The sequence below is a fragment of the Pagrus major genome, chromosome 4 (genome assembly GCF_040436345.1).
Source record: "Pagrus major chromosome 4, Pma_NU_1.0".
Lineage (NCBI taxonomy): Eukaryota > Metazoa > Chordata > Actinopteri > Spariformes > Sparidae > Pagrus > Pagrus major.
In genome coordinates this window covers 7,377,527-7,395,300 of record NC_133218.1, presented here as the reverse complement: position 1 = coordinate 7,395,300, position 17,774 = coordinate 7,377,527, and the positions used below count along the sequence as shown (strand labels likewise).

Genomic DNA, 17,774 nt, shown 5'->3' with positions numbered 1-17,774 from the left:
TCATGTCAAAGACATCTATGTATTGCAATGAAGAGCTATCTACCGAATTTAGTATGCAAACAAGCTAGCCCAAGTCTATCCTTTGCATAATACCACTCTGAGCTCCCAGTCCAGAGCGCCAGCTGCACAGGTAACTGAGCTCACTAACTTACAGCAGTTACAGTTTGCAGAAGTTAGCAGTTACTCGGTTGATTTGGAAATTACCTTCTTTCAATCAAATATGTGTGTGCTAAGTTTCATGGTAATCCATCCGGTTACAGTTGAGATATTCAGTCTGGACCAGTGTGAACCAACCTACTCACAGACTGACATGGAGTAGGTCATGGAAGTTGTTTCTAATGCACAAATTTTGTTTTTGATGCTCTCTTCATATAAATTAATGAATATTTGCAGCCTTCAGGCCTTCACACTACCAAGACAGGGCGAATGACCTCCAAAAGGAAAAATGCAATTAATTTGAAGAGTTTAAGGACCTGCATCCTCCTCATGCCAGCCCCTCCCTTCTCTAACCTGGTTGACCAGGATGTCTCCTATCCTGTTGATGATAAAGCTTCCCTCCAGGCTCCCCCCCTCAAGCTGGCTCTCCCTTTTCCTCTCCAGGAGGCGGCCGAGGTGCTGCGTGTGGAGCTCCAGGAGTTCATCTAGAGCGGGGAACAGCTTCTCCACTGTCTGCGGCTCCAGCTGCACCTCCTTCTGCAGGCCTTTGCTGTAGACCTCTGACATGATGCGCAACGTCCGCGGATGTGATGCATTTCCGTCTGCATCAGCTCTGAAGGACATACAAGGGGGTGATACAATATGTAAATGTGCTTCAGAATAATTTCAATCAAATGTATTTACCACAAGCAGATTCTAATTATAAGCTGGAGACTTCTCAAGGACTTTCAAAACAAACAATGTATTTCAGTGCATATTCAAATGAGTTAAATCTGCAGCCTCAATAGATCATTGAGATTTGTAGATGCAACTGAAACCAAAAAGGCATGCTGAGGGAAACAAAAAACAAAACAAATTATAACACACTTGACCAGTTGTTTTAAGTGATTTCCTTTGTTCGTTATTAAATAGCTGCAGTAGAGAGTAAAGACCTAGATGAGAGCGTGCATGAGTATCACTGAACAAATACACTTTTTTAACTTATTAAACCTTTCTTTAATTTGCCATTCAAAAAAGAACAGTTTCAAAGCTTATTTCAGTTAATCAAACATACCATAGATGACATCCTGTCTCTTCACCAGCTCCTTGTCCAGCTGCTGCAGGTACTGCTGCTCTACTCCTAAACTCCACGAGTCAGCCTCCAGCTCCTTCGCCTCTCCTTCAAACTCCCCCATCAGCTGCCCGTCCATCATCTCAGTCCCTGGGGGGACACAGCTTGTACTTTCAACTTGAAGCTCATGTTACAGATGCTATAGCATTTAGTTTGTATTACACAGCTTTGAGTTATTTTTAATTGAGATTACCATTCCTTTTGACTAAGACATTTTAACTTTAAGGGAAAAAAAGTCACAAATTTCACCAGAATTTGCATCAGAAAGAAAGTTTTTTATTATTATTACTGGAATATTAGAATCTGTTTGGTTTTCCATTCAAAGGCTCAAGGCTGATTGGCAGCTGTCTTGGGTAGTCAGATTAGTAGTGTGTGCGCGCGTGTGTGTGAGTGTATTGACCTTCATCAGTGAGCGATTCCATGGACTCTGTGACCTGGTTGGTTCTGTTGAGGGAGTCAGTGGACTGGGAGAGATACCGCAGGCCTTTAATGGGCATCTCGTCAAACACCGGACTGAATGGAGAGATAATACTTATACAAATTATATGAATCGCATTTTTACAGCCAGTTACAACTGCAGACACCCATTAAGCTGTGGAAAGACAGATGGTGCACTGCAGTGGGCAAATAAAAAGTTAAAAAAGACACAAAATAATTAAACAATGGTGTCAATGCAAATGGCAAATGGCAACAGAAACATGTGCAACTCGTGAAACACACTCACTTGCACACAAACACAAACACACACACTCACCCAGCGATGTTGCTTATGGAGAGACTCTTGGAGAGGTTGTTGCCATGGAAATTCATGATGCTAGTGTGTCTTCGTCCTGATGGGATCATCAGTGAAGAGTGGTCTTCGGGTGACAAGATGGCCGACCAGGGGCGCTCCCTCGTTCCACCAGCTGGACCACAGACACAAATACTGTACTCATGATTGTGTACTATATGAAAAACAATAAGATAACTTCACCCTGTCATTATTATAAATAAAGATCTCCTGCAAAAAATGCTCGGTATATCATTTCTCATATGTCAAGCCACTGCTCACCAGACCAGTTTAACCCTAGTTACCCCTTGGTTATATGCTGAACTTGGAAAGAAATGCCTTCTACCTCTATGCACCTTAGAAACAGAATTAATTACAAAATGGTTTAAAACTTGTATGTCTCATCCCAATGGCTGAATTTAAAGTTATAACTTTTAGTGATTCTGTGATTTGTGTCTCTGATGCTGTGTGTGTTTTTCTTCCTGCTGCTCAGGTCTCTCTTGCAAAAGAGCTCATGATCTTAATGAGAGTCCCGGATTAAATAAAGGTTATTACCATTAACTGTACTGTAGATAAAGTACACATTGGGAAGCTGGGGTTTGTTTTTACTCCTCAAATGTGATGCGTGTCTTAGTTTTTTATCTCATATTCCATTTATTTTAATAATAACGTTTTTTTTTCAAGTACATTTTATTTTTACATGTTTAACTTCTATGTACTTCAGATATATTGTGATTTATATTCAGTTCTCTGCTTTCCCTACAAGATTTTCATTCACAAAAAATCTTACTAAAACTAGAGATAGTGTTTTTACCTAATAGAGGTAATGTTTCTCTGTGTATTCTGCACACAGAGATCTTTCCTGCTCACTTTGAATCATGACAAAAGAGCTGGTAGAATCATCCTTTGTATTCCCTCTTCTTCTGAGGAACCCTTAATTTAAGTGGCTTATCTTAAAACAACAGTAAAACTTGTGAGTGTGCAAAACACCAAATGAAGTACTGAAACTTAGTTAATATGAGCTACCTTCGGAAAACTCCAACAGTTAGTAAAATAAAACTTTCAATGTGCCGGTACTGAAGAATTGTTAGAAGTCTGAGTCACTCACATTTGTTCCTCATCGTGACTGTAGTGAAAGAGCTTGAGTCTGGTACTGCATACTGCTGTTTGGGCAGCTGGCCAGAAAAAACACACAATAAAAGCATAAATGAGGAGTTCAAATCAATACTGGCTGCAGGACAACAGAATACTACAGAATCAGAGATGGAGTTACTCTGAGGGAACTTTTACCTTCATCTTCACCTTGGCACAAACAGGCAGGCTGTCCCTGCAGCCCTTATGGACGGAAGCATTACAGTCTGGAAAGAAAAAGCAACAGAGAATACTGTGAGCATAATGGCGTGGAGGGTGTGTGGAAAGGTGGGGGCTAGAAATTCTGACTGGTTTTCATAGCTGGCCAGGAAACTCCACCAGCCCACTAATGAAAGCCAGACTGGAGCAGAGCATGTGATGCAATCGAGGGGTAATACTGCTCGTGGACGAAGGAGAAGGAAAAAAGAAAAAGATAGGCTGAGGACTGACGCACACTCACACACACACACACACACACACACACACACACACACACACACACACACACACACACACACACACACACACACACACACACACACACACACACACACACACACACACACACACACACACACACACACACACACACACACACACACAAATACTGAATTGCATGGGAAAATTTCAATTATGTAAACATTCCCAAATCACCATGGAGCAGGGGTCATCATTCAAGATTGCTAAAATAAGATCTATGCTCTGTGATCTGATCCCAGTGAGTCAATCAAAGACTTTCATTCCCCCGTACCATACTTTGAATTTCATGCTGTCAAATCATTTCGCAAGAGTTGACTTTGAAGCAGAAGACCTGTCCTGTTTATTGTCCATACTTGTACAAAAAAACAAACAAAAATAACAACTGAAGTGGTGGATCATGAAGTGCCAGCGAGGGGAACAACCATCTCTGGTCATGTCAAAATCTAGCTTCACAAGTTTCCATAACCTTCTTAGAGGCCTGTTTCCAATAGACAAGAGTGTCTTAAACAGACATGTTGCACAAGAGAAACCCACAAGCTCACTATCAGACCATGTCACCATGCATACAACATTTCCGTTCTTAGGATTACATCAACACTCTCAGTCAGAGTGAGAACACAATCATGTAACTCAATAAGTACAGAAAGGCAGCAACACTTTCAGGTTACAGGTTCATTTTTACTTCCACCTATCACCTGAAATGTGTGAACAGTACACTGGTGTAACTGTAAATAAAGATGTGGATAAAAGTATCCGGCGAGTAGATTATGTGATATGTCTAATTATGACCCGCACAATAAAACCAGCTTAAATTCCTGCAGTGTTTTTCTCCTCTTAAATGGTTTTATTGAGCAGTTTACTGCCTTTGGTGGACGTCCCTCTAATTCCAGCTAATCTCAGACAAAGGATCACTGTATTTGTCTGTCGAATGGACATCAGCCAGACATCTGGGAGCACAACCCTCCCGAAAACACCCTCAGAACCTTCTGTGGCTCCGAAAATACGAACCAGACCAGCTGAACACAACAAGGGCTGTTTTTGCCAGTCTGAGGCAGATTGTGACCATCGAGAGGATTGCTGTTATCCATCGGAGAGCTGGTTTCTCCTTTTTAGGCTTTCTTTGGGGTTGTGCCAAAGGCTTGTGCAATAAACTACATCCTCTTTAGAGCTGCTGCTGCTTCAGTGGAAAACAATGCAAAAACTGTGCTGTTGTCTCTACTGAAAGTCTGGCTTGGTAGCACTTTAGACAGTTTCACTACTTCAAACTAATCATGATGTAGCTTCAGCCAAGTATGAGTGATTCTGTTTAGCTGACACTCTTTTTTGACGATACAACACACACTTTCTGATGTTTTAAAACCTATATTCTATATTGTGAGCAGCTGACAAATAAATAAAATAAATAAATACAATTTTGTCTATGATATATATTGTATCATAATCATATGGTTCAAAAGTACACACTTTCCAGACAGTTGATGCGACTTCCGGTATGATTAATGTCTGTTGATGTATGTGCACTGAGGAGATTTCTCACTACTGCTTCCTTTTTCTCATAAATGAAGAATAATTTTAATAACGGATCATAGAACACTTAATTGGTTTGATTAAAGCAACAGGAGACCTGATCAGTGGAGTGAAAAAAAACAATGCATGAAAGAAAAAACAGACAAAGGTACTTACGTGAGCAATGGTACGCCTCCTTGTTGTTGAAAGCCTTATTGCACTGGAAGCAGTGGGTTGCCTGGCCTGAGCCCATTGCTGTGAATAGATGACCATTAACCACCTTCTTGTCCTTCTCTTTGCCCTCCTTCTCTTTCTCCTTCTTGTCTCTGTCCTTTTCCTGCACAGGTGGAATTATCATAGTTAAAAACACAAACCATAGAGGGAGAGGAAGGTCACTGAGTTCAGTCATTACTTGAGCTTTTGTACCAGGCAATCAGATTTTACAAAAAAGTGTAAAGTAGAATAACATACGAGACATTGACAAAATGTCTCACCATTTGGCCAGTCACTTGTGTTAAATTCCAATCTGAATCCTGCAGAGCAACATTATTACTCTGATGTAGTACACAGCGGGGGGCTTTGCATATTAAGTGATGCATTATTTATACTGACAACAAATTGTCTCATTAAGAGGCTATTTTAAATGTGGGACATCTTTGTTTCAGGTGGTTCGTTGCTGGTGTGCTTCATTTAACGACAATAGGATTTTGTGTATAAAACTGATATTTGGTACATTTTTACAGGATTACTGGTAGAGGTTTATAATGCTGGCAGAACATAACAACACTTGGAAACAGCTATCAACTAGACTGACCATTTCTACCAAAGGACAATTAATGATCATTTAACATATTGTCTTGTAGACTACAATGAGGCTCTTATTCGAACCATCTTCTGATAGATGAGGACTTCAGTGTTCTGAAACACACTTCTACTGACGGAGACGAGCTGTCTGGGATTCAAATCTTTGACCTTTCCATAACAGGGCGGTCCTTTCTGCTGCCTCTGCATTCATGGACAAGGTCATCCTCAGCTGTTGGTCATCTCTGTACACTGAGCTGAATCACAATCCCATAAAGTGATGCAGAGAAGAACAGAGCTCTTATTCTCTTGGATTTACATCACACAGCCTCCACCCAAACCCAGAGGAAATGGGAAAATGGAGTTTCCAGCTCCTTTTAATGGCCGGCCCTGGGCCTCTTGGTTTGAGGGGACCACAAAGCTCTGACATACTCCAGCTCATTTTGTTTAGTTCCTTCAAGATACCATTAGGCTGACTGGACCACGGCAAGCCTGCATGTTTTACAGCCATTACAACATTTAGCATTCATTGTCATTTCCTGCAACAACAAGCTATCTCACCAAAGATGAAACACATCGACAAATGTCTTTCAACTACAGGCATAATGAAATGTTCTTCACCACAGTAACCTTTCTAAGAAGCATTTGCAGATATGTTTCCTGTAAATCTAAGAAAAATAATACAAAAATACTTCTTGGAATAACACAGGAAGCAAAGACGATTCTCAGCACATGACTTTTGCCTAAAAGCATTCACAACAGGAGAAGTAATCACTCGTGACATCTAAACTGGAGCTTTAAACAAAAAGACAGTCTAGTGAAACATACTGTAACAGGCGATGACTTCACTGGAAAAAGACATCAGCCTAGAGGGGAACAGCGATCACTTTAAACATGATATTGTGACAGTCCCTTTCAGTACAATTTAAACTGGGAAACCAGAACGTGCTGTTAGCCTACCTCCAGCCAACCTTTCCATCTCAGTGAGAAGCCATGGCTCCCTGTGAATCTCCTGTATAACATCCCTGGCTGTGGCCGGGCAGCTGAAGCTACTGCCTGCACTGAGGGACCATCAGGAAGGCAGCAATGAGGAAGTTACTGGCTCGTTACAGGAGGTACTATTACTGCAACGAGCCTTCAGTCGGTACAGACACTATGTCAAAACTGTACAAACTAGATTCGCTTCCAGATATTTAGATATTGTTCAGAAACTGCGTGTGTACATTGTAGCTAAAACAGATCAGCTGACATAGGTCACACATGAAAAAAAAATGTAATCTTTGGATAGTTTGGGGAATTTGTTTCTTGATAGGAAAAATGTGAGCGGGATCCTGAAATCCTTCAAAGCCTCATCCAGTTGAATTCAATTCAGAAATCAGAAGTTTTAATGTGGTGTGTGACTTTAAACATCACAGCTTTGCTAACTGCCTTAAAACCTGTAAAAATCTTGATCAATAATTTTGACATTCGACAGAGAGCGACCAGCAGCAGGATCCTGTCTCTTTAAAAGCAAAGTGAGGGCTGAGGTTAGAGATGAGTTTAGAAAACCACAGCCAACTCCAGCTTCCTGTTTTACTTCCTGTTCACCCCTCGTCTCTTTGCAAGGACTGCACAATTACCGACAGTGAACACAAGTTTACGTAACTATATATAGCCCCTTTTATTCCCAAATACGACTATTCAGCAGTGTAAATTTAAAATCTAAATACTAACAATTGTATTTGCAAATCATATCAATGGACACTGCAGTACAGTATATCAGAACTGTGATTTTCAAAGCACAATGCCGAATTTCAAAAGTTCAAAATTCGCAGTAAGTTTCATTCTTTCACAAAAATAATTTCACATGACAGATATAATAAGGATTGTCCTCACTCACAATGTAACAATAATGTCATGATGTAAGAAATACCTACTGTATTCTCACTGGAAAGAACACCTTTAGCAGGGGAGTTACCCGACATCTCTCTGTGTAGGATGACTATAACCACATCTTAAACTATAGACCCACGTCTGTGGCTGGAAAATGTTGTGGGCTCAAAACCAAACCTACTAAGGACATCTGAACAGGGAGGTCACAAGAAACACAGACTTGCCCAAAAGCGAGACATCTAACCCCCCACCTCTTAGACTGGGGGCTGTTCAGAGGCCGACAGAAGTTGTAGCACAGGGCAGCTCCCAGTGTGACTGTGTGTTAATGTGTAAATGTTTAGCAGAGTGGGGGTGAAAAGCAGGTGGGAAGAAATGTTTAAGGAGGAGAAGTCTATGAAAGGAGGTGCACATGAAGCCCCACTGTGAGAATCAATAAACTAAATAGTACAAAGTGAAATATAGTAAATATACCTTTACGGTCTTGCCACAGTTTTATTAAGGATGACTAAAAAAAATGTTCCCTTACCCTGGTCTTCTTGTACATCTTGTTCTTGAGGTAGCTGAAGGTCCGGCTGACTTTTGTCACACTTTTTCCCTCGGTGTCGCTCCGCAGGGGGCCAGGCTCCTCCTCTGATATACTGGTATACACACACACACACACACACACACACACACACACACACACACACACACACACACACACACACACACACACACACACACACACACACACACACACACACACACACACACACACACACATTCATTAAATTTTATCCTCAAACAGCTGCAATCACAAAGCTTACCCGTTCACACATTCTGAAAATGGTTCTTTACAGCACTACAAAGGTTCCATGGAGAAGTTTCGACTGCATACAAGAACGTCTCTTCTCTATAGAACTATAAAAAGGTCACAGCTGTCATAAACAACAAAGAACTATTTTCAGGGATGGGTATGTACAGAGGTGGACTGACCTGTATGCTAGTGAGCCAGAGGTGCTGGAAAACGACCTCATACCTGGAACGAAACGAGACAGGAAGTGAACAGTAGAACAGAGATTCAGGATTTGGGGACAAGAGGGTTTTTATTCCCAGTGTTTGTCATCTCAGGTGGACAGTCTTCATTTTCCATTAATTTAAGGTTAAGATCTCTGTTTAGGGGTTGACCACACCATCCACCAGGTTGCCCTGCTTTATCTGAATATACAATAAGTGAATGCCCATACGGCATGTCTACAAAGGATTGTCAGCTTCACTCCCGGCTGTAAGAATCTGGAAGAGAATTGAATAGTCAATGCCCCTCTGGCCTTCAACAGCTACCTTTAATGTCCTTGAGCGAGGTATTTAACGTTTAGCTACTCTCATGGAGGCCAAAAACAAAATGACTCTGGCACTGATGAGGGTGACCAGCACTGAGGCCAAAAGCTGAAGCTGAAGTACGGCCTTTAGATCCAGTGCCAGTAATGGCTGCAGATACTGGCTCCCAAAAAATCTCTGGCTGCGTCAACATCCAACCTCATGAAAAAGGGAATTTTAAAATACAAAGTCAATTTTTTTTCCCACAAGACATTATGGTCTCAATACCTAATCATATTCCATTTATTCTGTGTCTTGACTGTTCACACAAAGCCATGATGGTCGTCGCTAGCTCCACCATGCCTCCTTGATTATTCAAATTTGGATTTCCTGGCTCCATTAACTGCCAAAATATTGGCATTTTTCAATTAATCTCTGACCTGGTTGTATTTTTAATCAGACAGCATATAATATGAATAACTAATAACAATAAAAACATGTAATAATCACCACAGGGTCACTACTTAATTTGGTATCAGCTAAACACTGTCATGCATATTTTAATGGGAGACACATCTGCCTCCATCATTTCTACTCAATATTCTGGTGTACATGCAAATATGCAAAGCATCGCTCGCCTGCTCTGCATCAGAAAGTCAAACCCAAAACAGGATAATGAGGGCAAAGTTTTGGCCTGAGTCTGTTGCTAGCAACACAGTCAAGGAGACTGAGGACACTAATGGAAATATCTCACCGATAAGAAAAGGGAAGGCTCTGTGTCTTTAACTAAAGGTGACGGGCTCACATTTATCTGGAGGGAAGAAAGGGCTTCCTCACTTCACCTGCAGTGTTTATAGTTATTCTTTTTCCTCTTTCTCCAGCATTTGTGTTTCATTTTTGCATAGTGACGAAAACAAGGACTAATCTAAGTAAAGGTCGGCTAAATATTGGGCAGGGCCGGGGACAGGAGAAGCTGAGGTCTTTTTAACATCGTCAACAGGAAACATCAACACTAAGCTTGCTGACTAGGTGAGAGGTGGCTTTCTACACCCATGATTTCACTACAAACTCATTCTAATTGCACATTCACACTGCAAGCAGCTTAATATCAGCAGTAATTAGTGGTTTCCTTATGACAAGTTTGTTGCAGCAACTTTTGGGCTTTGTCACCCTTCAGCATCTAGTTGTGCTCAGGCTTTAGCGCATAACTTTTATGTTACTGCAAAAGCTTAAATACAACAGAGAGCACTCACCCAGTATAAGTATAAACTGTCAAACTGAGAGGTTATGTGTATTTTGTGATGGAACCATATAATTTAGTAGCAATATAACTGAGTTGTCTACATCTATTTGAATGATTCCTGAAACATATTGAGACAAATTGAGAGATTTATTTGATAACTTAAGTTACTATTTACTTTGATCGATTACACGTCACAAGTAATAGCCTATCAGCAATAATAAATAATATGAATAATCTGAATCTGCAGTGCTGTGGGCTGTACATTGAGTGAGACCACAGCATGGTGACTACAAACATAGAGAGAATGCGGCATCAGAGCCAAAGTAGTATATTTTTATATCAATTTCTTTAATCGGCGATTGGACACAAAAAACAGATCAGGAAAATGCTTTGCTCTGCCCCGATAATTGGCCAGGCCGACAATCGGTCTACCCCCATTATTAAGGATATGGCCGTGCAGCTCAGCCTCGACTCCAATTTTGCCCAGCGGCCACTTGTAATATTGCTAAAAACAAATTACCCTGCAGTCCAAGAAGAATTTTCTCCAGAGACCGCCATTAAAGGAGACATTTTTAAAACGTATCACAATGTAAAGTGAATGGGCTGAGAGGGAACTCGTAGGCGGGACCAGTGGGAGAAACACAACTGGGAATATTCAATAGTGCATACCCCAGAAGTAAACCCTAAATCTAGAAACTTGTTTGGCCTATGTGCCAGGCAAGAAACTCTCATTGGACTGAATAGGCACCATCTTTGGGTCCGGTATCTAGTTCTATTATACATCTATGGGCAGCCCTGCTCATCCCCATAAGAACTGGGCCCTTTTCAGCAAGATGAGCCATCATTTCTGTTATAATCACATAGTGAATAGTAATGACTCTGGGTTACATTCGTCTGGGGGAGATTGAGGACCCTAATAGGAAGAGCTACTGTTCGGATTCTGGCATCAGTGCTATGTTCTACAGCAGCTATGTTTACAGTACATTACTTACTCAAGTTGTCCTCATCATCGCTAGATGAAGAGTCCCCATAAATGAACTGAGACTTAGATTTGGTGATGATGGGGGAAAGGTTGAAAGAGAAGGAAATTCGCCTCTTACGTCTCAGGTGTCCCACTGCTGGGGCAGGCAGGAAGGAAAGAACCACAGCAGGAACTGATCACTTATTAAAATTCAGAAACTTTGTAATAAACAGTGAGGATGGAGGAGACACTGTAACACCTGACAAATTTAACTGGTGAAGAAATCCCGAAAACTTTTAAAGGCCCTGCCACGTCAGGTCACTGAGCTTAATGAACAAATAAGAATGATACAAATCTAACCTCTCCAACCCTGAGGGTGCAACAAAATTAACCAGAGGGTCAGAAAGACATCAGTCAATCAAGTGTGCCTACACAGGCAAATAGGCATTAGGCAAATAATTGACCTACATAGGACCAGGGGTGTGTAGGGCCTTTTAAGTATTTACAATTCTTTTGAGTGATTTTGAATGACACAATTCTCTTTACACCATAAAATGACTGGGCCATCTGAGCTTAGAAATGGGAGCATGGAAATTGCACTTAAAGTACATTTACCACTTTATTCACCCATTTAGTGTGCTCATCTTGTAATTTTGATAAATTGTGACTTTAAAGCAAGATAGTAGAAAGGAAATCTAAAGATAAAGAGGTCAGGGAGACTCAGCGTTACAAGTAATCAGGATAGGTAATTGCCTCACAACTTGTCACTCACCATCAATGTCTCTCTGGCTGATGGCGAGCATGGACACAGACTTGGTGAGGGGTAGGGTCATAGGAGGACAGCTGTTTCGCAGGGGTCGATACCGCCTTGATTTCTGGGGTGCGAGACACAAGGTTGAGTTAAACACAGTGTATAACAATGTAAAAAAAAAGGATGCTGAACCAGGCGGAGATAACGCAGAACAAAATGTTACCAGTCACTAAACTAGAAACAGGAACGACACAGTCAAAAGGGAAACTACACGTATGATTTTTTATGTTGTGTTCACAATTTATTTTAATTCGAGTAGAGAGGAGCCGCCTGAGGAAAGCGATGTTTATTAATTCTTACTAATCCCCAAACTGACAAGTCTCAAAGTTCCCCAGACTGTTTATAAGTCTTGTTTTTGTACAAGCAAATCCATTTTTTAGTCTCATGTGAATTAAGCTGAGGATGTATTTGTGCATCGCTCGGGGCCGAATGCGTCACAGTATGAAGATATGACATCTAAAGGACAAATGTGATGATTTATGTGTAGATGTGTGTGAGTGTGTGTTAGCTGACCGGGTCATGTCGTCTGCTGTGCTCGCCCAGCCCTCCCTCCTGCTCCTCAGTCAGAGAAACCATGGAGCCCCTGTCATCGCTGTCATGCCTGGGCATCCTTGAAGGCTCCAGGATTCGGGGCCCCTTGGTGATGGGGCCCCTTAGCTCTTCTTGGACCCCACTGAGCCCCTCCAGGCTGTAGCTGTAGTGACAAACAGTATCAGAGGTGACCTCAAAGAAGGAGGAATGACTTTACTGTACACATGCGCTTCACTATTCATCACAGCTTTCTGGTTACACACAGCTACTAATGCATCAGACAGACACACACACACACACACACACACACACACCTGTTGACACACACACACACACACACACACACACACACACACACACACACACACACAGCTGGTCCTGCACAGTGTTTAGCCAGCTGAGTTATCACTGGGCTCCGGAGCAGATTTACAGCTGAAGCGGCGGCAAGTGACTTCCAACATCAGCATCAGCATAGAGCGCTGCAGCTGTGATTTACAAACCCAATTACATCGATCTATGACTGAAAATAAGAGGCCTTGAAAAATCCAATACAATGATTATGGAGAGGAAAACTACAGCTACATTTCAGGATGAGCTATGCTGCGCGGCTGCAGCTCTATCCGCTCCAGGACAGACTGGGTGAAAGTTAAAGCTCCAGCTGTAAATCTCTCTTATCTCCAGCCCTTGGCATTGCATGGCACTCCATTATCCAGCAAATCATCAGTCCAACGCATTCAAACATCACTAACCTATACTGGACCGAAAGAATCATGACTTGGTGATTATCAGTGACTCACCTATCCTCAGGGCTGTGAATGTAGATGACTATATCTGTCATATTAAAGCCTGCTTCCCGCCAGTATTATTGCATGCTATCCTACAGAGCCACAAGGTCCTTGGTACTGAAACATAACCACCACACCAGCAGCTGTTGCAGTCCTCTGCTGTAAGGAAGCTACTGACTGACAGACTGACTGGGCAGGGCATTCATGCACTCATAAAAACACATGCTCACAGGCATACATGCCCTCAAACACCACAAATGCAAATCAAACAACATGTAAATACGCCCTATTCAAAGTGGGTCAGAAAACAAAACACCAGACACACACACACACACACACACACACAGTACCTGAGGGAACTAACTACTTCCACACCGTGGCTGTGGGGAGCATCGGGAGGGCACCAGCTGATGCTAACAGAATGTGAGGTGGAGGGGTTAGTCAGGGTAAAAATGGAAATGGAGATAAAGATGAGTGACGGTGAGCAGCGACGTAACAGTGAAGCAGATAGAGGAGGTGTGAAAAAGTTGCGGGGAAGTTGGCAGAGGGAGACGTTATTAAGGCATCAGTGCTCCGAGTACATACATTTGACATTGTCAAACATAAACAATGAAAATGCGTGCAAGTTGATTTCCTGCTGCAGTGTCGCGGTAATATCAAGAGCAGGCGGGAAATAAACTTGACCCCTAACCCTGATACTGTCAGAAGACCCCGAGTTCTAAACCAGCACTGTGGCAGCCACTGCTTTCTTGTCAAGATGCTTAGAGCAGTGGCCTCTGACCATAAGTTCTTAATTAGAGCCTGACAGACGGAGGGGCGGGCTGATGTTGTCGGCCATTATTACCTAATCACATTTATAGCTTTATCAGTATCTATGTCACCTAGAATTTGCAGCAGAGAAAGTTTAAAGTTACAGGATGTTTTAGATCATTTAGAGACAGATTGTCCACCAGAATGAAATGATTTCTTTATATTTCTCTGATAAAATTTACCATCTTGGTGTAAAAATATTTTTTTCACCAAATCCAGGACATCTACAACAATTATGCATAAGACAAGCACCAGTTCCATCCAGCTATCCAGGACTGAATTCAGAACTCCACTGATGCCTTCACAGTCCTGAAAAATTCCCAGGACCTTATAACACCAAAAAAAAATAAAAATTAAAAAAATATCTGTTCTCAATCGCTAACCAATACAGCCCTTTGAGCCTCCAGAGCATAAACTTGCCTCTTTCCATGTGGGTATTTGTTATTACCACTGCAATACAAAACACCAGTGTGTCTCAACCATCTATTTGCCACAGTATTTCTTGCGCATTCCGTTGGGTGAAAAGAGAGCAGCATTTTTCAGCGCAGTTGCCTGCAGGGACGGAGCACAATGCAGCAGCAGTTCAACAAGCATACATTAAAAAGTGGGAGCTCGACACAGGCTGCAGCCACTGTACATGAGTTTGCCATCGCACGTCACCTAGCAACAAGTCAATCTTAACAGTAGATGAACTGATAAATGTGATTCATTAGTACCTTCTCCTGTGAAAGGTCGGCTTCCTCTCACCAGGGCTACGGACGGAACTGGAGGTGATGGATGAAAGAGACAGGAAGTGATTGATGATGGGCGAGATAAGGTGGGTTGTGAGGGGATGACAGGTCAAGAAGAACATAAAGAATGAATGAATGAACTTTATTATTTGCTGATGGGATCATAATCTTTTTAGTAGGTTGGATATCTATGGGGACTATTGTGTGTATATGAAGGTCTGAGGCACACGCCACCATGTTGGAGGAGTGATTACAGAAGCGTTTGTTCAGAACGAGGATCCTAAAGGAATACTTCCATGTGTTCTGTATACATCATGATAGTTTCTTGCTTATTGCCTTATGTGGCCTGTCCTCTTCCAGGTCCCCATGGTGGAGCGGGGGTCATATGGCTCGGGCATCACTTGGCGACACCTCGGCCTGCTCAGTTTTCCTCCTGGCTCCACATTCTTTACATTATGTTATATAATGTATTTGTATCAGTTGTATTTTGTCATTGGAATCTGTATACTGTATGATTTTGACAGTCTGAGGTTTCTTCCATACTTTACTGCCCCCAGCTACAAGGGTTCTTTTAGGGGGGTTTTCCTTATTCGAATTGAGGGTCTAGGAACAGAGGTTGACATTCACTGTACATATTGTAAAAACCACTGAGACAATATGTAACTTTGGGACTTATTTGCATTCGACTTATTTGCATTCTTGCAGAGAGGTAGATGAGAATATTGATGCCACTCTCATATCTGTTCATTACATGTAAAGCTGGAGCCAGGAGACAGTTAGCTTAGCTTGGCATAATGACTGGAAACAGGGGGAGACAGCTAGCCTGGTTCTGTCCGGTGGCAACAAAATCCACCTATCAGCAAATCAAAAGGTCACTAATTAAAGAAGATGAAAGCATAAGCTAAGCTAAGGCTGTAGCTTCAAATTTATTGAAGCCATTATCTCATCTAACATTCGTCAAGAAAGCAGGTAATCATAATTCCCAAAATATCAAATTATTCATTTGAAATGTGACTAAACAGTAAAAGGGGGCAAATCAGGCAGGAAGTGGTGATGGCATGTGTCTGTCTCGCTAATGAACTCTTAATGACCTTATTTTTCTGCTGCTCGACATGTACAAGATACTTCTACAGTCACAAATATTTCACAGTCCTTGTACTTCACATAACATGCACATTTAGCAGCAAGCATGACTTTTCTCTTAATGTTCTGTCTTAATCACTTTGGCATGCATCTTAGGCGCTGCAGGTGCCTCGTGTTTATCTATAAAAAAAGGCACCTCTAGTCAAAAATAATTCTTCCTTTTCCGTCATTAGTTCCACTGTAAAGAAAGACTACAGATGAAAGCTCATGGTGAGGGCAGTCTCTGCCCAACCTCAATATCATAATAGCAACTGATAAAAGTGAAAAGCAGCTAATTTTCTGTTTTCACTCCAACATTGTGACACAGGCCTTTTAGTGCCAGCCAGTCTGTGACAGGCCGCTGTTATAGCACAGACAAAAAAAAAATAGATGTCAGGGTAGTGTCCATTATGTCCTGTATTAATGTGACTGTGAAGTAGGACGTACCGTTAACATTAACTGTTGACTACTGTACTGTGACTGTGAACGTGTGTGAAACTGTGTGTACATGTGTTGAAGCTGAGGAGTGTGTCTCTGAGTCTCTGTGTGTGTATAATGTTGGGAGCTCCCTACCAACACCAGACAAATGGCAACACAGCTGCTCGCAGCAGGAGGAGGAAACACTCAACATGGCGCAGAGGGAGTGACATCAACAAGCTCTAATAATACTGACATCTGCACAAATCAGCTCTACTGACATCCACCGACTAACACGAAAAAAGGACAGGACAAAAAAGTGACATTCCTATCTCACAATCAACTCCATCCACAATGTCATTAGAAGTTCTTTGTCTCACCTCCTCTGGTTCATCTCTGCGTCTCCTCCGTTGTTCTTCCCAGGACCCCAGCTGTGGCGGCGTAGAGGTGACAGGGAGCGGATGCTGTTCCGGAGGAGACAGGAGCGCCGTGGCACCTCTGTCACTCTGTCTTTGGCCTCTTCTTCAGCTTCTCCAGCTCCTCCTCCTCCACCACTACCACCACCACTGTCCGGTCCTGTAGTGACAGTAGCCCCAGTCTGGATGCCCTCCTCTGGGCTCCAGCTGCATTCAGGGCCCTGGCTGCCCTCGGGACTTGAGCTAGCCGGACCAACACTGGCGGTGTCGTCTGTGGAGGAGCAGGAGACAGAAACCTCGCTGGTGCTGTCTCCTCCTGTCACTGGTTCATCGTTCTGCAGACATCCAAGAAATATATATTGTCATTATTATTTGGAAGCCTCACTGCCAAGCAACATGCACCTATAGGATCTGTCAAAGTAAAAGGAAGCGGCTAAAAGTTAGTTTATCATGAGCCACAAGAACAGCTTCATTAACTCAATAATGAGCCAAACTCTAATGAAATGTTGACTGATTTCTTTTTTCAGGGACCAGGCATGTGTAAAAATAGCCCTTTCCACTCTCATCCCATATTTAATCAAGAAGCGCTCTAGTGGAAAGTGAACTCCAGTGTCAGTGCCTTGCTCTGCTCACAGAGCCTCACAGGAAGTGGGACTATCCAGCTTCAGTAACAGGGGAACACTTAAAATCCATAAGCCCATGTCACCATTTTATCAGCTGCATAGATGAAGAATATAATGGAATAGAACAGAATAAAACAGAGCAGAACAGATGTCCTTCAGATTATTGTTAATTACCTAGCCTATCACGTTGTATATCCATCAG

The 17,774-nt window shown here is 42.2% G+C and overlaps 1 protein-coding gene across 1 annotated transcript in view; it reads right to left on the bottom strand.

Annotated features, from left to right (window-relative positions):
* LOC140994660 (A-kinase anchor protein 13) overlaps positions 1-17,774 on the bottom strand; it is a 122,166-nt gene that overhangs the window by 23,842 nt on the left and 80,550 nt on the right. The window contains 14 exon segments of the mRNA XM_073464396.1: positions 511-738; positions 741-769; positions 1,211-1,357; positions 1,668-1,780; positions 2,022-2,172; positions 3,145-3,211; positions 3,327-3,394; positions 5,331-5,490; positions 8,353-8,464; positions 8,802-8,844; positions 12,099-12,201; positions 12,651-12,831; positions 14,980-15,027; positions 16,914-17,284. Of these exon segments, the coding sequence (XP_073320497.1) occupies positions 511-738; positions 741-769; positions 1,211-1,357; positions 1,668-1,780; positions 2,022-2,172; positions 3,145-3,211; positions 3,327-3,394; positions 5,331-5,490; positions 8,353-8,464; positions 8,802-8,844; positions 12,099-12,201; positions 12,651-12,831; positions 14,980-15,027; positions 16,914-17,284 (1,821 nt within the window).